This window comes from Dysidea avara, chromosome 4 (assembly GCF_963678975.1).
Source record: "Dysidea avara chromosome 4, odDysAvar1.4, whole genome shotgun sequence".
NCBI lineage: Eukaryota > Metazoa > Porifera > Demospongiae > Dictyoceratida > Dysideidae > Dysidea > Dysidea avara.
Window position 1 is genome coordinate 36,398,888 of NC_089275.1, and position 24,864 is coordinate 36,423,751.

Below are 24,864 nucleotides of genomic sequence, written 5' to 3' on the forward strand. Positions count from 1 at the left end.
AGTATTTAACATCTGCTTCATCTTTTCTTCTTCCTGTGGTAAAGAAAAAAAGATAGGTTAAAATATCCCTAAAGCCGGCTATGGCTTTGGGGTATACAAATACAAAAAGAAGTGAAATCTAATCAAAAACAGCTAAGCTATAAAAAAAGGTGTGGCCCCCAAAAAGGCCATGGTGAAAAAAGATGTGAAATCCAAGGTGGCGGCTAAGAAATGGCTGTGATGGTAGGTGGTAGGTTAATGGTAAAAAATTTAATAACGACAATTCAGGTGAATTTTGTGCCAAGACCAAATGGCACCAAATTCACCTGAATTGTCGTTTACTTATTAAAATTTTTACCATTAACCTACCATCACAGCCATTTCTTGGCCTTCACATCTTTTTTCACCATGGCCTTTTTGGGGGCCGCACCCTTTTTTACAGCTCACCTGTTTTTGATTAGATAATAATTTCATCACAACAATAATACAAAACACTTTTTTTTCGCTTCTTCCTACAGTAAAGTAAAAAAAATATTAAAAGTCAACCCAAAAAACTGGTTTATGACTGGTTTTGGACTTATAACTACAAAAATAAGTTATATCTATATTAAATTACAGCTGAACTGTGAAAAAGGGTGTGGCCCTCAAAAGGCCAGGTAAAAAAAGTTGTGAAATCAAAGAGAGTGGCCAAAAAATGGCTGCAATGTTATAATAACAATCATTTTTACTGATCACTTGTCATTAAAAATGGTTGACATTTGCATCATTACAGCCATTTCTTGGCCACCACCTTTGATTTCACCCTGGCCTTTTTAGGGGGTACATCCTAGCTTTTTCACAGCTCAGCTGATTTTGGTATAGATGGCAATAAGTTATTAAACAATTAACAAAGTCAAACTTCAGTAAAGACTAGCAGTGAAATTTCAACTAACTCTTTACAAAGATTCCCTACACTTCAATGAACTAGTTTACTTACAGTACAATCAATATCACAGCTGGTTTTTCATGATTTGTGTTATCAAGGGTTAATAATATCTAATCCAAAACAGCCGAGCTGTAAAAAAAGAGTGCAGCCTCCACAAAAAAGTCAGGGTGAGAAAAGATGCGAAATCCAGGGTGTTGGCCAAGAAATGGCTGTGATGGTAGGCTAATGGTAAAAATTTTAATAATGACAATTCAGGTGAATTTGGTGCCAAGACTAAGTGGTACCAATTTCACCTGAATTGTCGTTATTAAAATTTTTGCCATTAACCTACGTACCATCACAGCCATTTCTTGGCCACCACCTTGGATTTCACATTGTTTGTTCACCCTGGATTTTTTTGGGGCCGCACTCTTTTTTACAGCTTGGCTGTTTAGCTGAACTCTCTATAATTATTGTGTCTAGTTTCTAGCTGATCTCTTTATATATAGGTGACCATGCGTCACCATGTTAACAAGCGAAACCTGCCTTCAAGTGTTTTGTAATTGAAGGAGCACTGTCCATTATATTTCCTTTCTCAGTCTTCAGTGATTTGCTGGTTCAGTAGGATAATATTCTTGAACATTCTTCACTGTGCAGCTAAACTAAATGCAGTAAGGAAATGAACAAATACTAGAAATCTATTCAATACATGGAAAGAACTTCTGTGCGATCATTTGTTACAGGACTATACAGCATTAGATACTCTCCATATCATTAACTCTTGGTGTTATGCATTCATATATATGTACTCAAGTCCACCATACCACATCCTGGATAAAGCAGTCGACTGCCACCTTTATGCTCTTGTCACTTTCTTTACTACTTTCCAACTCAAAGAACAATTTGCCTTGAAAGAAACACTTTCGTGTTGTGTGCTTGCATAATAAATGTGCACTATAGTATGTTCACGTTGAGCTGAACCCTGAAAAACAGCTAAAAATTAAAAGTGGATTTTTTCTCAACAGAGTTAACATTTCAGCTAACCAGATGATTATTAGTAACAGCAAAGGTGTCAACAACAGACACGTATGGTTTGGCTCCATTACAAGTTCAGGAAAGGGCCGTAATGGACACTGTACTTATATGGCTTCCCCATAGGAAATGTATTGTGAAAATTTTGATTAGCCGTAAATATTATGTCAAACATTTGAACAAAACGATTTTGAAATATTTTTAGCGGGTCAAGCAGTACTACAAATGAGCCAAATTTCAAGATCATGTGTAATTGCATCCATGAGTTATTAAATGTTTTTGAGGGTTCAGCTCAACGTGAACATACTATAGGCTGGGAAGAATCCAGATATCCCAGAAATGGGACCCTATGAGAGTATGTCCATTTTTAGTACTAGCACATCTTGCTATGAAATGCATAGTACAGTTTATATCTGTAAAATGTATTCTATGGGTGAGTGTTATTTTGCAATGTGGTCATATAGCAGCTATGCTGGTTAATGGGTTAAGGCAGCCTTACTTATTTCATTACTTTTCAATTTTCATGATCCCTACTTGAATTTAACATTCTTTATTTTTATTGTACTTGTTTGTTTCCTTTTTGTAACATGTGTTATTTACAGTATGACTGGTGAGCCCACACATACCATATCAAAGAAAAGGATGGCACAATAGACATTATATTAAATTGATTTTGTGTTTGATTGTTTGCACTGACTATAAAGCTACATTACCATTTTGCTTTGTTTCAGTTCTGCCTTATTTTCATTGAGCTTCAAATTGTTGCAAGTGAAGAACACTGCAGCAAGTGCATCTACAATCATTCCAGTCACTATCGACACTGTCCATTATAGATGTGATAGTGAGCACAAAAAACCATTTGTGCACCATTTGTCCATAAATCAACACCTATGTGGTAGTGGAGAAAGGAAGGAGGACAAAGGTAACTTCATGATGCATGTATTGCAGCTGTGGTACTAGGTGAAAAGGATGTCTTGAGCCTAAAGTGATGTCAAACACTGAAGAAATTAAGCCTATGACATTAACCATAGTTGCATTTTTCTTGGCTGAATGACATAAGCTAGTCAGTCAGTCGGTCAGTAGTCAGTCAGTCAGTCAGTTAGTTAGTAGAAAAATCATTAATAAAAATTTGATATGTTAGAAGCATTTTGAGTTACTCTGGCAGCACATTATTTTGGGCTTGATTATGCCTAACTATCTAAGGTGCCATGAAGGATAGGTAAGTCATTGACTGGAGATTAGATTATAGTAATTTTAAAAAGAATGCAAGTGCTTTATGCAATAGCAGCGTGACTGTGCCTGTGAAGTTGAGAATAACATTATGGGCTCTGAGTTTACCCAATCACATAACTCTACATTCTGTGACTTGCATCACAAAGCCGATTAAAATTTTAGTAAAGTTGATAGCTATAATCATAATGGCATGAGAATGTTCACAAACAGGGGCAGAGGAAGCATCTATGAGTTAGGTAGGCAACTCTAAGAGGATTATCCATACTGTAAGCTAGCCCATGAACTGCTGAAGGTGCTGAGGCCATAGTACATGGATTGTACTTCCTGCAGTGTGACCAATGGCACATGTCAAGCTCAAGCTCAAGCTTCAGCCCATGGTGTTAACTATCACCAAGCAATGTTTGTCTGTGGTATTAGTTTGTCAGTTAGTTTGTTAGCTGATCAAATAGCCAGTGGAAAATTACATTAATGCAATAGTATTTAGTTAAAACCTTTTGTAAGCATTTCAACTTGTTTTGAAGGCATGTCATGGGATTGATTCTATTATAAGTAATCAATAATGCCAAAGTAATGTGAAGATTTCTGATCGTTGATAGTTTTATGACAGGAAATGTAAACCTTCATGATCTCTATTATTCAGTACTACTGCAGCTACGTACTAAATGATAAAATGGCTTAAAGTTTGAATAAAAAATACTTGTTTGATGATCTGATGATGATGTTTATATGATATAGTATCCACACAAAAACAGCCAAGCTGTGAAAATATTGGTTTGGCCTTAAAAAGTCTGGGTAAAAAAAGCTGTGAAATCAAAGGTGGCGGCCAAGAAATGGCTGCAATGATGTTAATGCAAATAAATTAATGTTAACAATGCACATGCACAGCCATTATTAAAATTTATTAGCATTAACATCACTCCAGCTGCAACCTTTGATTTCACAAGTTTTTTCATCCAGAATTTTAAGACCGTACCGTGTATTGTCACAGCTTGGCTGTTTTTGTGTGGGTTTCACTTCTTTTTGTACTTTATAAGACCCCAAAACTAGCCTATGGCTGACTTTGGGGTTTGTTTTTACTCACATTTCTTCTTTTCTATACAGACACAATGATGATTATTGAATATAAATGTATTGTATTACATGCTTTACTTCAATATTTGGTAATATTATTGTAATACTCTAATAGAGTGCATATTTTTGAGGACTTCTAATAGAACATATGTGACCCAGTCTGGAAAAACTGGTCTTATCGCCTATTTAAACATATCGAGGAATGCCGGTTTTAAGTATTTAATGTGCTGTAGCTTGCCAATGGTTTAAGCCATGTGTACCAAATTTTCACACGTTTTACACCAATTCCTTACCTTCCACAGCATCCACTGTGCAAATAGCCAACAACTAAGTTTCCCGCCATTTTAGATAGTTTTTAAACCGTGGTTGACTGTATCAGGCAAGCTCCAAAACGGGAGGGAGGTGGGAGACCGGAAGGAGGGCAAGAGGCTGTTCAAAAAATTAAAAAGGAAGGCATAGGGATGAATTAGGCCAAGTTATGGGCCATTTAGGTCTCAAAACTGGCTAAAATGAAAGGAAATTCACAGCAGAGGTATTTATTCAACACCACGGAACTGTACAGCCTCATATAGCCATCCCCAGGCTGACCAGAGCTCCATTAATGTCCCACACCACACACACAGATTGCCACTGGGCTTGGGAAAAGCAGCCAGCAAAACCAGACCACTCAAGTCTAGCTGATTTTGATTGTGAAATTAGGTAGTCTATTCATGTAGCTTTATGTTCATGGTGAAAAATCCAATCTGTTGACATGGGCGATAAGACCGGTTTTCCCAGACTGGGTCACATATAAAGAATGTTCTAGTACTTCTATTGGTAGATCTATCAAATTACGAATGTTTATTTCATGATAAGCAGATTTAAACTAGAATTTTCATTTATAAAGCAGAAATTAAGTGAAGTGATCAGCCAAGATAGCAGTGATTCAGTGGTGAAGGATGCATGTGTTAGGTATGGAGGTTCCTGGTACGAACTCTGGTAAACTGACTTTTGACATTTTTGTGCGTACCTCGTGGCGACTGCTCTTAGAGTATCTTGATCCCGCAATTTTACACCTGTTTGTTTTTTGCTTTATAACTTTGTAGCATTAACTCTTATTGATATTCAAACTATCAAAAGGCACTGCTACGATGATCAGTCTATGTACACACCAATTTCCAAGTTATTCCCATACTCAATTTACCCTGTAGCTGTGACAGAAGTTTAATCTTTTCTTACATGAATAAATGCTCATAACTCCTTGAATATTCATCAGATTCACAGCAAACTTAGTACGTGAATTCTCCTTTATCCAGTCTTCATTTGTGCCAAAGATGAATTACACATTTATATTTTATGGTATTTTTTGCAAAGTGTGCAAAAATAAATCAAAGCCCCCGTACGGCATAAGGAGAAAAAACAAAGAAATTAAAGGAACTTTGAATGCTCATATCTAGCAAATACGTAGCTGTTGTGAATTTAATCATATTTACTGTGTGACCTACCCTACCTGGCAGACAGCAAAAAATGTGTGCTTTGGAGAAGGGACCATGGAGCTATGCACACGTGAAAAAAGCTGTTTTCTTTCTTCCTATCAATATACTCATGGTGTGGTGTGGTTAGCCACACTGCACACTACTGTGTGTCTTGATACTACATGCACTATTTTGTTTGTTGTGAATCTCTTGTTTCATAACACACACTATACATACAGTGTCAAATAACAATCAATTACTGATACTAAAACATTTTATATAGACATCAAGTACCATCAGGTGGACAAGATTATAATATACAGGTATGTCAGCATTCATAAAGGCTACTGTATGTGCAATACTAACATTTTTGTTAGTTAAATATGAGAGTAAATTCCTGTTGCAACATTGTTATATGTATACCTTTCTGCTACTGATACAACTTAGAAATCCTTTTGTTATAGTTATATCACAGCAGGAGTAGAATATCTTAGTCTGAGGCAAAGCTGAGGACAAGTGTTAATAACTAAGATATTATATGATTGACAGTGATGTAACTGGCTTATGTAATTACCACTTTCACACCTCAGATCAAAGAAGCCACCCAGGCTACATTTCATATGTAGCTCAGCTAGCCGGGCTACAAACGAAATGTAGCCCAGGCTACATCTGGGCAGCGATTGTATAGATGTTTAGACCAAAATCGATTGTGGGGATCAATTAATACTCAATCATGTGATTAGTATGCATGACTTGGATTTCTCCATGAAAACCATTCAAACAGAGAGCATTTTGATATGAACTGAAACTCTCCACGATACCTCTAGGATTTGTCCGTTCATCGTAACCAAATATAACCAGAACGTACTAGCTGCTTACCCATAATAGAAACTTTTAGGCATGCATGTATAACATTTATATCCAGTGGTTGCAAACATACTGGCTTGGATGATTCATCGCACTGTGAGTCACACCCTAACTTTTGCAGGTCACACCTTTCTTTTGCAACTCGGCTGTTTTTGTAGGAAGGACACAAGAGAAAAATTTTAATTTCAAATTTTGTTGTTAAAATATACAGTAGTTGTGATGAAATACATATTATAATCATGTACCAAATGGTAACTTGTTTCTCCTGTGGAACTCTCTGTAGTATTCGTAACTTGTTTGTAGCTCATCATGAACTCTATACTGGGTAGCTTATAGCACAGCCAAACACTTTAGCTAAGATTTGTAATATAGCTCTACTGGGAAACTTGTAATGCAGCTGAACTCTCAGCAAGAGGAGTTGTAAAACATCTACTGGGTGACTTGTTACAGATTTATTGTTTCAAGCTAGCCAAGTTGCAAGCCAAGTTGCGACATTTGTGATATACGTTTTGTAAAAAAAATTTCATTATACAAAAATATTCACAGAATTCAGCTCTTGATCCCTTCCTCCTTTCTGCTGTAAAGAAAAGGACAAGTAAAAATGCTCCAAAGTTGACAACAGTATGGCTTTGGAGTATACAAATACAAAAAGTGATATCTATACCAAAGCAGCCAAACTGTGAAAAAAGGGTGTGGCCCCAAAAAAGACAGAGTGAAAAAAGTTGTGAAATCAAAAGTGGTGGCCAAGAAATGGCTGTGATGGTAGGTTAATGGCAAAAATTTTAATAACAGCTATTCAGTTGAAGTTGGCACCAAGATTTTTTCACAGGGATTAAAATCCTGTAGATCCCTTGATAGATTTCTGCCTCTGAGACAATGCAAAACATGGTAATTACACACCTGTAAATTGGCAATGCATGAGCATTTAACTGGATAGCATAGGTGCCACACTAATTAGAGCGAGGTGTAGTTGGCTTATGATTACTATATTTCTTGTGTCAGAAATAGTAAGTACAACAACGAGCTGTAGTCAAAATATATTCTATGGACCTTAGTAGTTTGAAGGCAATGCGTAGTGATGCCTGAGCGAATGCCTTCAGGTTACTAAATTCTGTAGAACCGAAGTCCAAAATTTATATAGGTGCTTCTACAATGTACTACACTTTAACTTAACAAAGACTGCCTATATTTAACGAGGTCATGAAATTTAAATCAGCATTTATGTTCATATGTTTACAGTGGTCTGTCTTATCAGTGGCAGATCTAGAAATTTTCAGAGGGGTTTCAGGTTCCACTCAACTTCAGCCTAGCTGTAGGTTGAAAACCAAAAAAAAAAGGTTGCTACCTGCTGTTGAACACTGTAATGGTGATTTCAAAGGCAAAAGTATACATTTTGCCAGTAGAAAAAGTCCTAATATAATACACTATGTATAACGCGTGTTGATTTTATTACACACACACACACACACATACACACACACACACACACACACACACACAGACGAGTCATAAATAAATTAGAGGCGCATGCTATTTTCAGAGGGTGTTTCAGCTGAAACCAATATAACCCCCCTGTATCCGCCACTGCTTATTATGAATTTAGGTCTTTACAGAGGTGGTTTTTGTACTGTAAATAACTACCTATTAGTAGCTTTGATCAATTCCATTTTTTCACCATTTAATTTCCACGGTTTCCAATATCCCTGGTGATCACATTGTTATGTGTGTAATTTTAAATTTATTGTTTTTGTGTATTTGCTATTTGCAACAAGCATTTTTTGTCAAAAGTGATACATAATACGGATCCCCTGAAGTGTGGCTTTGCCAGGATATAAAATGTTTTAATATACAGTGTGTATTACCATAGATACTAGACTTATAAATAGGGATTGGCAACAGAGGCATAAATGGCAATAATCCATGTTTCTTTTCCTGTAATACTGTTAGTACATTATAAGCATTTTTGAAATAGCTCAGAATGTTACCACAAAGATTTATAGTCTGTAAAGATGCATACGTCCATTAAGGATGGAAACCTTATTTATTAGCTACGTAGCATGCATGGCAGAATTTAAAACAGAAGCAAAATCTGCAGTGAAGGTCTTGTCTTGCATCTTTATAATACAGGTTAAGCAGATGAGATTAACAACTTTCTCATCCTGTCTTTCTAATGGTGGATCTGGATGGGACAATTCTCTCTCCCTCAACAAATGACCGTACAGAGAACCTGTAGTCCGCATTTATTTGAAAATATGAAAAGTGTCCTCACATCTCTCTGTGTAGAACCACAAAGGTAATTATAATCTAGTTGACCACTAGATATGCAATGACTGTTCTATTGGAGTTATTGAGTGCTTTATTAGAGTACAGAAGCTTTCACTTTAGCCACTCATATCTAGAACTGGGTGTGCTCCTCCCTTTACAGCTCCTGGACATTGGTAGCAGTAAGAACTATTATGTACGCCAGACCATAAACTTAATTTGAAGTCAATCAATCATCATCCTTGTTTTCAAAAATGAGGGATATGGACCTGTTTCCATGTGGCAGTGTCACACAAGATCATCATGGATATAATATAGCACAGTTTATACTCCCTGTATAACTTTAGTTCATGTGCCAAACAACTCAAAGCTACGAATAACAACACCTACTGTAGCTTTGTAAGTCAATGTACATAATCAAAATGTCTGAACTATTTAATCATTGACATCTCACTAGGAGGTTGGTTCATTCAGTTACTCTTGCATGGACCTCCATTGCAGCTTGTCTTGTGGTTATACATACGTTTAGTCTGCTAGCAAGTCTATTGGTCTTGCAACTGCTTTCTCAGATGTTAACGGCTCTGATAATTCCATCATGTCTTGTTACTTTTCCAGCTTGCTCTGGAAGAGTACTTTTCCAGCTTGCTCTGGAAGAGTCATCACGAACATACACAACTTTGCTATTTTTGACTACCTGAACATTAGAATTAATCAAAAAACAAATTAAGACTACTAAGCAAACACATCACAAATAAATCATTACATTGCAGCAGTCTCATCTGCCAGACATTTTGTGTGGAAGTTAAGAGCCTTAGCCCATGCTATTTTTTCAAACTTTTGCAAAAAAAAATGGCTGTAATCTACATTCATATATTTGATGTGAAAACAATGTGAATGATTGGTTCACCAAACAGGGTGCAGAGTGATCTGTTTGGCCCTTTCAACACTCCAACCATTGTCAACTTGTCATGGAATGTGGAGAACGATGACTAGGTAATTCTTGTAGCCCCCAAACAAACTGTCAGGTACGTGCAACTAACACCAGAGAAGGTTAGATACCTGTGTGTGACTACTGTGCAGCATATAACTGCATATTCAAGCACCAGATTATTTACTGAGGGAGCTAATAAACCATATTAAGTGCATATAATTAAAGGAATTTGTTTGAGGTTTTGATGAACCAACCTCCTCAAGACAATTGCTCAAGTTACAGTAGAAACATGCCTCAGACACGTCACTCATCCTTTTCTCATTACTTCACCTATAGTAATGCAGCATGCACAAAAGCTCATACACACAAAAACACACTTGTGCACACACACCCATGCACGCACGCACACACACACATACATGAAACACAGTTATTGCCCCCAGTGACACACACACACACACACACACACACACACACACACACACACACACACACACACACACACACACACACACACGTATACTAAAACAAGCTTTCAGTGATAATGGTAGCCATGCAAACATTTTAAAGCAAGCTTTCAGCAATAGTAGCAATGTAGATCCAAAATTCCAGTCTAGGTAAAGATCTACCTTTTTGCTAATGAGCACACACTGATTCATATTGAGTCATATTCTTCCTCTGCTCCTTTGGCGATCTTCCAACCTTAAATATATTGTCATTTGCCTCTTCCTTTCATCCAAACCATAATAAAGAAATTACTTCCATCAACCAATTTAAGTACCAACTCATCTAAATGTAACTAATTGTATAAGAAATGATGTAATTGTATTATTAGAATTTTAGACCCATTTACTCCCAAGGGCAAAATTAAAGGCTGGGAAATTTTAGGAATTTTTGTCACTTCAAAAAAACTACACGATGGTGAATAGCTTCAAACTCAATAGTAAACAACAGCCTGCTAAAACAGAACCTCACCCATCCAATGTACATCAGATTCAGTCATAATGCACGAAGAATACATGCACACCATGTCAGATGGAGTGTAAGTCACAAAGAGCCGTCATATTCAACTTCATCAGGCGACACACATTAATTAAGAAAATAGTTATTTTATAGCGTGCTGCCAATGCCTATTGTAAGTCTAGTATCTATATATTTAACATAAGTTACTATAATGTACACTATATTGTTATATTCAAGACTCAATACAACCAATACCCATACACTCAAACAGAAGGTGATTTTGATTCCACAGATACAACCAGGTACAGTATATACAATTCTAATCCAAAACAACCAACAAAAATCTGTGAAAAGGTGCTGTTTTCTAAAAATAGACTGGTATTGCAAACTTGTGATATCAAAGGTGGTGGCCGAGAATGGCCCAAATGGTATATTTAAGTTGTGCATTATAAATTAACTGACAGTATAATTGCAGCCATTTCTTGGCCACCACTTTGATATCACATCTTTTTCATCTAGCCTATTTTGGAAGGCCACACCCTTTTCCACAGCTTGGCTGTTTTTGATTAGTTATCATTTCTTTTTGTATTTGCATATGCTGGCTTTTGTCTATCCAGTTTTTATTTTCTAGGTAAACAGAAGTACTAAATTTGAAGTAACCTTTATATTATTACTTTTGAAAGTAGCATGTACGTATGTGGTGCAATGTGAAAGAATCTCGAAACTCATATATATGATATATGGCTGGTTTACACGGGCAAGGCTAGCGATAGTCCCCTCCCAGACTCTTGCTATTATCTTAAGCCACAGAAAGGGAGCAATGGTGACCTTTCACCCAAGGATCTGATGTATCGATGGATGAGTGGGATGTGTGGTATCTCCAGATTTGATTTCAATTTGCTTTGTGAATTTTTTTTTATTATTATTTGTGTATTCATAGTATGTATAGATATACAGAAGCAAAAATAACACTATTTGTGTACATGATAAGTACAATGGGGGTGGGGGGGGGGGGGGGTTGACTGTCATCAATCAATTGTCACTGAGTTTGAGCAGTTTGCGGAGATTACGTCGAAATGATGGGGATGTCCAGTCCGGTTTTCTAGGGGACATTAAACTTTTCAGAGCTGATGGGAGTGATGTTGGTATGGAGGAAGCCTGTGGGTGTAGCTTAAGAAACTGTGGGATTTGATACCTAGACAGAGCATCTGCTGAGGAGTTGAGAATTCCTGGGATGTGTGATACTGATATCTCTATGTCAAAAGTAGCTGTGAGAAACCATAAGCAGCGAAGCAGGTGCATTGTCATGGGGTCCTTGGAGGAGCCCTTCTTAGTTACTTCCACCACGCTTAGATTGTCACACCTGAACTCAGTCTTGTGCTTTGACAATGCTTTGTTCCGAACAGCGCAAGATAACACAATGGGAACCAGCTCTTTTGCCATTATGCCAATAGAATCCCAATCAGATGACCAGTGGAGTTGGAACCATCTGCCATTGAAGTGCGCTCCGCAGCCCCATGAGCCGGAAGCATCAGTTTGTATCTGGTAGTCATACTTGCTGGCTGAGGTGGTGTTAGAAAGGAAGCTAATGCCGTTCCATCTGGTGATGAACATGTTCCACCACTGCAGGTCTGAGTGAAAACTTCTGTTAAGTCTGGTATAGAAGGAAAGCCGTTTTACCTTAGCAGCGGTTGCATACATACGGGATACAAAGGTGCGGCCTGATTTTACCACCTTTGTGGCGTGTTGGAGTAACCCCACCAAGGACAGTATTTCACGCTTGGTAGCCCTTTTTTTTGAAGCCAAGTCTTTACTGAGGTGCGAATACGATTTAACTTCTCAGCTGGCAGGCGTGCTTCCATTCTCTTTGTATCTAACGTGATATCTAAGAAAGTCAAAGAGTCAGTTGGCCCTTCAACTTTTTCTAATGCTAGGGGTATGCCAAGCAGGGAACATATATGCTGAACTATGAGGAGATTATCTTGGCATTGAGATGACTGTGGAGGGGCCATCAGTAGGAAATCATCTAAGTAATGGAGAAGAGGTGATACTCCCTGCTGCTCCAGGATCCATGATAAGAGATCGGCTAGGATGTTGAAAAGTTTGGATGCTGATCGCAATCCAAAGGGAAGGCAGGTGTCCACAACTATCATGTTCTTCCAGCGCATGGCTAGCAGATGGTGATCGGCCGGACATACGGGAAGCAGTCTGAAAGCATGTTTAATGTCGATCTTTGCCAATAAGGTTCCTTGGCCAAGATTAAGGATGTGGCCAATAGCTGAGTCGATTGTAATGTAGGATAGTGAGCATAAGGATTTGGGAATGCCATCATTAACGCTGTGCTTTGCAGGGTGGGATAAGTCTATGATGAGTCTCCACTTATTTGGTTGATGGTGTTTTGGTATGACTCCGAAACGACTTATGTGCATATGTGAGGCCCAGTTGATGTGGTATGGGCAGCTAGTCTATTGTGAGAGAGTTCTTCTGCCAGGTACTGGTCTACTACCTCAGGATGATCCAGGGCACAAGGAAGATTACGCTTGGCCGATTTCAACTGAGTCTCAGAGTGGTAGCCAATCCTGAAGCCGTAGGTTAGGCCTGATATGAAGAAGGAAGCTAGTCTCTGATTGGGATAATTGGATAGTAGTTGCAGCCATATGTGAGTCTGTAGTGGGGTTATGATGGCGGTAGCTGTGGATGGCACCTGAATTACATCTTCGGTCCTGCTCAAGTGTGCCGTCCATCTTGGCAACCATTCCTCATATGAGATGCATGCTGTAGTCATAGTTGCTTCCACTTCTGTAATGTTGACGTCTGTGGGTGGGGAGATATATTAAGTATGGTGTCTGTCACATATGCGTGTGTGCAAACCTAGACTCCCTCCCAGATATTATAAGTCTGTTTAAGAAAAGTGGGCTCCTCATTTATTAATTCTATGATGTAATAGTGTGCGTTATATATATATGTATGTATGTAAATGATCAAGTGCATTATATGCAGCAGCAGTGAGAATTACCTACAATAACATAAATTGCCTATAACTGCTATAAAGTTAGTAACTTGGCTTGACTTGGCTGCCTAGAAGGGGATCACGGCGCTTTCTTCCTTTATTGGGGCAAAACAAAGCTTTGTGTCTGTTGTCTACCACTATTGTATTAAAGACGCATCTATAACAACGATGTTCAAATTTGCAGTCGGGATAAGGGCAATTGTGATTGGAACTGTCATTCCAGTCAAGACATATCTTCCTATCCATTGTTTGGGGTTGGTTGGAATAGGGTAGTGTACGTTGTGCTGTGGGCTGTGTCGTTCTGTCGGGGAAAGCCATCCGCCATACGTTCATTTCAACAGATGACCAGTCCTTCAATCCTATTGCTGATGCTTTTAGTCGGAAGTGTCGATCGTACACTAGTCAGCCACCTTCACGGCCAATTTTAGAGGAGTGGATAATCAACTGCTGGTAACCAAGGAGGTCGGCTGTCCGCTTTGGTTCCTTCTGGGAGATAATTGCGATATATACACCAAAACACTGCACCCACTCGATGATATTGGCTACTTCGTGATGTTTTTGCTTTGAGCTGGTGGTATTGTCTTCTGTGTAGTATTCAGCAGAGATGAGTTTCTGGGGGAGAAGGTCTGCCATTTCTATAAATAGCCCATCCTGTGCCTTTTTAACCAATTTGGCCGGCACTGGTGGTAGTCCACTGTTGATCAGTATAGGAGGCAGGGGGGTGGAGCTAGAGCCTGCATTCTCTGGTGATTTGGTAGCATCTGATGGTGCTCGAGGTGTCAAATTCTTCAATGTGGTCAAGGTTGTTGTTACTACTCCGGTCTATAGTTGCATGAAAAGAGAAAGATGGATGGAATAGAGTTGCAAGATAGATTTTTATTTTTTATTTTATTTTTTTTATTTATTTATTTCTTTTTTCTTTTTTTGTGTTGAAGGCAGGGGGGGAGGAGGTTGGCATGCAGAGAGTAACTAATAGCAAGTGCTAATAGCGAGTGTGCACGCATGGGGGTGCCATAATACAACACCTAACTACAGTACATGGTCATGCTGCGTGCTTAACAACATACAGCTACAGTACATGGTCGTGTTGTGTGCTTCCAATAGGTGCTTACCGAGGTCACTGAAGGACGAGCTTGGTGGATCGCTGCCCCTAGGAGTAGGTTGTTTGGCTTGATTGTTAACAATAGTTGTCACGATGGCCGAGATGTCCTCCGTTGTCAGGGGACGAGGTGGTTCGTCGTTGGCAGCTCTGGTCGGGGCGAGGTTGCTGCTGCCGGCCGCTCCAGCAGTGCTGGAGGCCTTGGGCGCGCTGCTCGAGTTGCTTGCCGACAGGGATTTGAGGACCGTCGTTATAATGTTGGGAATGTCGGCTGAAGTCACAGTCTTGGATGTGTTCTCTTCTTCTGTTGGCCGTGGTCGCTTCTCTGTTCCTTGTCGTTCTCCTTCATCATTCCTTTGTCTCTTCCCGCGGGTAACTGGTGGCAATGTCGATCTGTTCTCGGTACTCCTGCCCGTGTCCTTCTCCTTCTGGATAGGCTTCTTCTTAATGGCCTTACTCTTCGGCATGGCGCTCGGCGAGTAACTTGGGGAGCTTTGAGTAGGGCAAAAGGTGATTGTAAAAAACGTGTTCGCCACGCATGCGCTATACTTTTTTACAAGTTCAGCTATTCTCTATTTGATGCCCTTGGTTGTGTCTTGGTCGTTATGTAATAGATTATGCAGCACGCTCACTGTTCGTTCCAAAATTAATTCGTTTAAATGATCATTTAAACGTTATGAAACTCTAATAGAACGCACACCTAAACACCACCTTGGAAAGCTTCCTCCAACTCAAAACAACCCTCTGGTGGTTATTTGCAATGAGTATAGGTCCACTAGTAAGTATCAAGTGAAAAGGAAACAGTATGTGTATTTGGAACAAAACTGAAATTTTCCATTTTGTTCATCTTCGTAATAATATTATTATTATTATTCATATTTAGGGCTGAAACAATCATGTTTTTTTTAGTATTTGAGTACTCTCTGAAGTTAACGATCGAATATTCACGGATACTAGCTATTTGTAGTCATACCCATTTGACATGTTTTATGCCAACCTTAAGGGTGCTCGCGGATATTTGAAGCCATACAATGCGTGATTTTGTACTTCCTCTTATAACCAGACAACGTGTAAATGAATCCATATGGTACTTATATTGGTAGTGGTTGCCCTTCTCTTCAACACAAACCAAACAGAATTTCACTAGCCTTTACCGATCTATAGCTACGCGAAATTCTTTCCAGAGCGCTTAAATCGAAACTAGTCCTTCATCTTTACCACTAGAGCACTGGAAATTGCGCTAAATATACTAAAGGTTACAACTCACATCTATGAAAAGTATTAATCCATAGCTTACATTGACAATAAGTAAGCCTTGAAAGTGTGTTTCACTAACCAAATCCTCGTGTTTCCATCACCATGACTCGTGAAGCCATAGTGCTACAGACAAACTCTTTTCATAGTCCTGTAGAGAATTTATCTGCCTATCTCCGTGCAAAATTTGAAGCTTTTATGGCTATCACTCAAAAACTAGTTTTATTTTTAGTAAATATGTGCAAAGATTGTGTGCGCCCAACATTATTGATATAATAACCACACAAATTCCTATTAACCGCAATCACCAACTTTTCAAAATAACATGTCATAAACGCTGTTCAAAACACAAAGAAGCTCTGTTTTCTCTTCTTCACACACGGGAACAGCTTCTTGCTACGCCTGGAGTCTCCAGCAAGCCGCTCTTCATTAGGTTACGCTAGGCACGCCATCATCAGCAGCTTGTAACGCCTTGTGATTCCAGCTAGTAACATAGTCCCCTACATAAGCAGCTTATAATTACAATACAAACTACCAGCATACCCTATCACTCGAGAAAACAAGGCACGAACGCATGTTAGCTACAAGCGAAACATACGTTCACACTTGTTGCCTTATAATAACACTTACTTTTAGACTAATTCACGCTAGTGTAACTCTTGATCCATCAGACAATCATTTGCTAACAATTCAGCAACGATTTTAAAGTAAAAAACATGCTGCTCTTCCTCGTGTTCTCTGGCGCAAAACACAGGCGCTTAACACAGATACTACAAGTATGCGTAGCAATGTCAATTATGATGCAACAGCCGCATGTGGTTTCTGGGCTGGCACTTAAACAGCTTCAAATATCAGCGAGCACCCTTAAACAGTTTACAATTTTTCAAGTAACAACAATGACACACACAATGTATTAAAGTACTGATGTTAGTGTCCCTGACAAAACAAATATGCTAATCAAAACTCTACAGCCTTCATTGTGTCACTCCCTGATGACAAATACATCATATGAGCTGGGTCACGTGATCTTAACGAGTACTTGAGTACCAATTTTATTATCCGAATACCAAATCCTTTACGAGTACTCTCCGAGTATTAGTATTTGTTTTAGCCCTATTCATATTATTATTATTCTTTTTTGCTTTACTCATGTACAGCAGATTTGTCCACTTTTTCGTGCTAAAACTGTATAGCCATGCTCACTGAGTCCTTCTGCATGTCCATGATCTATTAATAAGCCCATATTCAACAGATCGCCAACCACCCTACCTCAGAGACCTCAACCTAGAAAGTGCACTTGAAGTGAGACCTGATGTTAAAATGAGTGAGATTTGCTTACTTATGCATGAGGTCTCATCTTAGTAGAAAATTCCTGTTAAAATTACAAACTTTGCAACTTTTTTGGAATATTTTCAGTTGTGCCTCTCCATTTTTAGCCATTAGAGTACTGTTTAGTGCTTTGCCAAGAGGTTTGCAATGTGTGAGATGGAAAAACATGCACGAGATAAAAATCCGATGCATGTGTTTCACACGGAATACGTGAGAGTTGAGGTGTCTGCCCTACACCTCGAACTTTTCTAAGTTATCTTCGCCATTTACTATTGGCAGCAGTTCCATATACTAAAGAAGTCATATAATAATAAAATTACAGTGTTCCATTATGTGAGCTCCTTTGGGCTTTGTTGTAGTGTTAGTCAAGGCTGAAAGCTGTAACAGCACTTCTTACACTTAGAAGATCGCGCATAACGTCTCTGCATGGTGAGTATATTCTACTTCTTCCTGTAAGCTCGCGATCGCAATTTGCTATGAGTGACATGACCGTACAAGCGTTCTCTCAGAGACATAATGAAATGATAGTGCTGATACCAGAGATTATTCATTGCTATGAATATAGTTTCCATAAACCATTTTCCTTTCCACAAAAAGCCTAAAGTTGGGTGGAGTCAGTATCAGTCTACCTATTTGTGAGAGCCATAATTGTCTGACCATACTGTGTAAACAACATGGCTTCATGCTGCTAATAACTATGGTGGCCAGTACCGGGAGTTTCTCACTTCTTTTCTCAGTTATTTCCGAGAAATTTCTTCATTTATTTCTCACTTCTCAATATTTTACTTATTTATTTCTCAGATATTTCTGTCATTTCTCAAATGTTTCTTGCTTCTCAGTTACGATTTCTCAGTTGTTTCTCAGACATTTCTCAGTTATACTTACTCCAAGAAACACGGTCTAGTCTATACAGAATTAGACTTGGATCTAGTCAAGCATGAGTTTTACAAGCTGTTGGCCCTGCTGGAAAGATCCCGGGTCTCGTGAACTTTGAACCGGCTGTTGCAGATTTCCCTGCAAGAAGTACAGGAGGCAGTTGAAGTAGGTATTGTACTACCATTCTAAATAACATGGTTCCATAGATCCTTTTCACCCTGAAAAGAATCTCTGATGGTTGGGGCTCCATTTGGAATGGACATACAGTGTAGGTGCTACCATTTTGTTTCAGGCACTCATATATTCCCTGCTGCCATTTGGTATAGAAATGGTACCATAAGGAATTTTACCAATGAAATATCCCCATTTGCCACTGCAATAACCATATATGCCTACAGCAAAATGATGGTCTTGCCATAATTGGTATGTTCTTCCTAAAGAAGCATATTCGTATATTGGCAAAAATAACAGTATATCCCCACAAATAGACAACTTAATTGATTTACTCAAATTGGAAGATACTGAAATATAGGGCTGACATAAATGCCAAAATACTTGTTGAGTGCCGAAACCTTGAAAACCAAGTGCTTATTAATGACATGCAAATCATTTTTTACTAGCCAACGTATATAATCTGTCATCCATGAAACAAGCTTTTTATGGTATAACTTGCATAAGTGTGCTTACTTGTTTTTTTTCTATGTCAGATATCTGCCCAGGTTTAGAATAGTGGTGGTTACAAGGAATAGAGTAAAGTCCAGAAGATTTAGAATAAAATGTGTGGGCCGTAACTTGCATAAGTTAGAGGTGTGGTTAGTGAGTGGTAGTGGAAGCAATTTTAATTGAGTGGTGGGTGGTCCTGACTACTGTGCACATCCCTGATATTTATTTGCCTGTGTGTATATGGATAGAAGCATCAATAATTATTCTTCCTGTAAATCAACAAAAATTTCATCTGCTGTAAGTTCAGAGTAGTGGATTTGTCATGAAACCCGCACAAGTATTTAAATACCCATTAAAGGAGTGTAGTGTAAGTGCATGTACCTTAGGATTTGCTGGCCATGAATGATAATTTTTTGATTGCTAGGTTGCTTGGACACAATCATCCAGGCAACTGTCTGCATATCTACTTAATTGCACCAATCCTGGAAGTAAATAGTACATCAGTGCAATTGACTGCCTGTGTCGAAACTGGTCTTCCGAGGCATTGATGAATGCTAGTTTTACATGACCATTCAAAAGGTTAAGTGCAACACATTTGTACATTTTACATTCCAGTGTACACCCTGTACAGGTATACACAGTACTGTACACAGATTGTTTCCTCCTTTCTTGGGAACCCACAGGGTCATGTATTGTGGACATCTGAACAGTATATCTGTACTAAATAACTGTAATTGATTTATACTCTAGAACTGTACCTTCCCACTTGTGTTCAAATCTCGCCTATAGTCAATATCTCATCAAGACACACTTCTTTCCTTGAAATAATTATGCACAACACTGATATGTACATTTTAAATGAAACAAAATTTAAATATGCTTGTCTTATTGCCCATGACAGCACTTTATTGTATTATTAAAATTTCACCCTGTAATGGTTGTGCATGGCTTGTGTTTGTATCCATTGTCCCGTGGCAATATGATTTTAGTCTTAGTGGGACTTTAGTGAACCTCTGGATATGGCTATACAGTAGAATAAAGATCTGCAAGATAATTTGGGTCGAAATAACTGGTTTTTTTAGTCCTTGCAGAGGCAGGCCTAGGGGAGGGCTATGGGTGTTGAAGTACTCCTTCACTAGACTTTACCTGATCAATATGCTGAAGTTTATAATGAACTTTTGTCTTAGCATAGTTGTAATGACCACTAATAGTACAAATACTCATTAAACCCACTTTATAACCATCGTTTCAAGGTATCATCACTGGATTTGTGCTAAAGGTTATCTAACAAGGGCCCTGATCACTGGAATCAGCATTGGACGTGCACAAGATATAGATGCTCTAATAGAGCAGTCACCTAACTACTCTAATAGAACATTCAGTAAATACGTAATAGTTGGTTCTGCTATGAAATTTATCTATATCTGTCTGCATGTAAAAATGTGCCTATACATACAATGAAGTGCATTGGTCTATTTAAAAGACCTTCATTAATAAGTGATTCATCTACTTGTACAGTTATTACGTATAGCAATACTTGATTCAAGTATGCACATGCCACTAAAAATGCTCTCAGATTTAATCTCATATTATTTAAATTTCAAAATTTTCCATTATTATTCTAACATGCACCTGTTGTTGTGCAATTGTGATAGGGTGTTGGTTGTCTGAACCTACCCAAACCTTTTCATTAACAAATACTGCAGAGCTATACCTAATCTAAACAGCAGTTTAAAGGCAGATTTTTATCGTTTGTATGTGAAAATGTCTCCAAATTACTTAGGCCCTACTTTATTCCATGGACTGGACTCGCGGACTGTACTGACGGACTGAGCTAGAAACAGCTTTTAAACAATAATCCAGGCATTATCCATCTCTTGCAACACTGGAGACACCACTACAACTGCTGGTACTGCTCTTCCTTACAAGTCATGAAACTAGCACATGCACTAATTAATTAGAATACACTTACGATTCATGTGTACTAGCAGTGATATAGCATGATAGAGGCTATTGATGTAGCGTAGATGTTTTCCTTTGTTGCTTTAGCACTAGCTAGTGTTACAGCTGTAGAGATGAGCCAGTAATTATTCTTAGCAGGTAGCTCCACCAGGAAAGGTGATGGCGCTATGCAAATAACCTGGCTCATCACTACAGCCCTAACGCTAGCTAGTGTTAAGTACTGAAGCAACAAAGGAAAACATCTACGCTACAACACTAGCCTCTCTATAGTGCTGTGCGATAATCGTGAATAAACAATTATCGTGAAAAGTCATTATCGTTATCGCGAAAATTTTCATTATCGCATTATCGTGATAATAGGAAACTTCCACATACTTCTGTAAACTACATGTGGCCAACCTGAAATGAGAAAAATTTACAAATCCAGGTATACTTCTAACGAATGCTTGTTGATTTTTTGTCAAAATACTGGCTTCCAGATATAGCTATAAAGCAAGCACAACTGTATAATAAGTGACACGGTGATAATTTATAGAGACATTTACAGTATCCAATTAGTATTAAAGTGTGTAATCAAGTATCGTGATAATCGTGATAATGAGTTACATTATCGCAATGATAAAATGTTCATTATCGCACACCCCTACTCTAACACGCTCTATCACTGCGAGTACACGTGTATTGTAAGTGTATTCTAATTAATTAGTGCATGTGCTGGTTTCATGACTTGTAAGGAAGAGCAGTACCAGCAGTTGTAGCTCGATAGTGGTGTCTCTGGTGTTACAAGAGATAAATAATGCCTGGGTTGTTGTTTAAAAGCTGTTTCCAGCTCAGTCTGTCAGTCCAGTCCGCGAGTCAAGTCCGTGAGTCCAGTCCGTGGAATACAGTAGGCCGATGGATAATGCCTGAATTATTGTTTAAAAGCTGTTTCCAGCTCAGTCCGTCAGTCCAGTCTGCAAGTCCAGTCCGTAAGTCCAGTCCATGGAATAAAGTAGGCTGTATTTTTAGCACTATTTTTAAACATTTCCTGGGTGGCATCATCCCAGACCCCCTAGTTTCAGCATGCAAAGCTTTGCACACCTTTGCATGAGAAATTGGTACCTTGAGTTAGTCCCCATTCCCCCCTCCCTTTTCTAAATCCACCCCTTCCTTGTTCCATTATTTAGCATCATCTGATTGGAGCTCACCTGATATGATAAACTTTTAGTGTTGTATAGAATGTACCATCACTCAATTGATCATTGTATTATTATTATTACTTAAACACCACACCTTCAATAGAAGCCACACATCAAGTGGTGGTCGAGTTTTTTGTAATAAACACCATGATGTTTAACCAAGTAAATACAGTACCATGGTGTTGGATTGTAATGCTTGGACCAGTTTGTCACTCAGGTGAATACAATACTGTTGTACAGTTAATGGGTCAGTGACCACATCTTCATTTATCATTTATAAGATAAGCTTTTAGTCCTTAGCTTCTTGAGAATAGTAAAACCTCACCTCTTGAAGTCCACCTCTTTACGATGACAGCACTGTAATAGTGAACCAGGCAAGTATATAATTAGTTCCCATACATATACAGTTATCTTAGTGGCATAAAAGTGTTGGTACACACCTGAACATTACAAAGCTTCCTTGAAATAATTATGTGTATTGTTCATATGCAGTTATTTGGATTCTCAAGCTTTAGCCATAATAATTATGTGATTTAGAGAGTTCTTTTTTACCATTGGCTCCTATATTCCTGGATGCTAATAAAGAGAGAAGAAGACTGATTGCTACTTGAGATAACAAGGCCATTTACACTGTTGCTTCTTACCAAATGACAGGAAAGATTAAGCCAGTCTCATGTCCCCTGAGTTTACACTTAAGGATTACTTTGGAGGCTACACATGCAGTAATTCTGATACCCAATATCATCATGTGGGTGTAGCTATTACCTAACAGCAGTGATTGACCTTCAGTAACATTAACTTATCAACCATTTCATCAGGGTAGCCTTAACCAATTTACTTTACACTCATCATATAAATCAACCTGATACAGGCTGTATCTCCTGTTCAACAGAGCACTCCAACATAATAACTGACTGTAACTACGATATAGCCGACTGTGTAACTACTGAACAGCCAGGAAAGATAAAACATTCGCAAAACTGTTTGCCTACTGTCTAAAGTGGATAATATCTAGATATTGTCCAGTGAATATGCCAGTTAAACCCTGAGCGGTACCTTTGAACGCCCACTCTAAAGTGGTATATAATAATTATGTGTATATATGTATGTATATATGTAAGCACCAAAGCCAGCCTGGCTTTTGTCTTCTTCTGCAGATAAACAGAAGAGCCAGATTTTAAACAACAACATTATACTATTTTATTAATTTTGCATAATATCGTTGAATTTATTTCATCTCCACTATAATTATATGTAATACTGTATAGTTGTACCACAGCTGCAAGAGATTCTGCTGATGCGTGTGGCCTAATTTTGGAAAATCACCTATATGGCTGTGTACAAAATAATTAGAATTTCAATGTTTAGAGTGATGCTGTTCACCACAGGGTCCGGTTTTAAAGTATTTTATAAACTTTCTTTTAATTCAAGAATTTGAGAATTGATTAAAATCATATGGATTTATACCATAAAGCTTATTATTTAATCACATTAAATAAAGGAGATGTCAAGTGTGACCATATGGTTGATTTTCCAAAATTCGGTCACATATACAGTACACCCAGCTGCAGGCCCGAGGGCTGTGGGTATATATTGCATTTATCCACCTTCTCTTCCCTTTGAGGTGAGGTGTGAAAGTGTTATAATGTAGTATAATTTTGAGAGTGATCACCTAGAAACTTAACATTTTTTCAACAGTGATTTTTAATAGATGCATTCATGATGTACGTAAAATGAAGTTTGTTTTACTACTTACCTATTGTATTTACTTTATAGTAGTAATATATCAATTGCACCAGAGGCTGTATCAAATAGAAAAGTGATACCACCAACTACACTGAAAACCACGGTAAGTACATACGTATATACTGCACAAGAGTAAGAGATTTTGTAAGATAGAGTCATGTCACCTTCTGTATACAAGTTATTGATCAATAAGTATCAATAGCCAGTATACTGTGGGTTGTGCAGATACGATGCAAACATTTTGTAAAGTTTTATGTGGTTTGAGGAATGCTGTAAAATTATGTGTTTCGTTGTTAGAATAATGTGATTTCCAACGTATATACGTATTATGGATGTCAATTTGTGCTGCTTACAAATTGACATCCTTACACTTTACATAACATACATGTATGTTAAATACTGTTAGTGTTAATAAATGTGCACATGTTAATGTGTATCATATAGAGGTACGTACTCTGATATGGAATTTTACCAATACACTGATAACCGATATATTGGCTTCAAAATTACCAATTCTGATATGTTTTAGCATTGGGTTGCATCTGAACATAAAGGTTTTTAGTATGGACACTGCAATAAATGTTAACACATTATGAAAAAAAGTTAATAAGGTGGTTGCCAAAGTAGTTTCATAAAAAGAAAAAAAGACTTGTGAAAATAGTGCAATGAAAAGATCTGAGCGAAAAAAGTTCAGCTTAGCTTGGGAACCAAACCCTTGGCCATTGTAAAAAAGTTAGCAACTGCTCTACCCACAGTACTACAAGATCAAACATAAAGAAAGCTGAATAGTTAGCTATCATATTTACTCACTTTGTGCTGCACCCTCGAATAGTGCCACAGTGCGGTACTATTCAATGGTCTTTATCCTTGTTTCTGGAAATAATTTTAATTGTGCCACACCCTTGAAAAGTACCGATTTATACTTTTGTAATTACTCTTTACTAGTGCTCTCATACCTTTAATCTTTATCTCAGTTTAAGGAAGGCATTGTCCTGGTATAAAAGCTTGAACATCTGTCACATAATCAAAATTCTAGATTTACCATGCAGCA

General features: G+C 38.1%; 1 protein-coding gene across 2 annotated transcripts in view; it reads left to right on the plus strand.

Moving 5' to 3' along the window:
• LOC136254851 (uncharacterized) overlaps positions 1-24,864 on the plus strand; it is a 100,302-nt gene that overhangs the window by 28,801 nt on the left and 46,637 nt on the right. For both annotated transcript variants that reach the window (XM_066047612.1, XM_066047613.1), the window contains exons 4-6: positions 5,957-5,996; positions 10,934-10,998; positions 23,844-23,916. In XM_066047612.1, the coding sequence (XP_065903684.1) occupies positions 5,957-5,996; positions 10,934-10,998; positions 23,844-23,916 (178 nt within the window). The remainder of the gene's footprint in view (positions 1-5,956; positions 5,997-10,933; positions 10,999-23,843; positions 23,917-24,864) is intronic.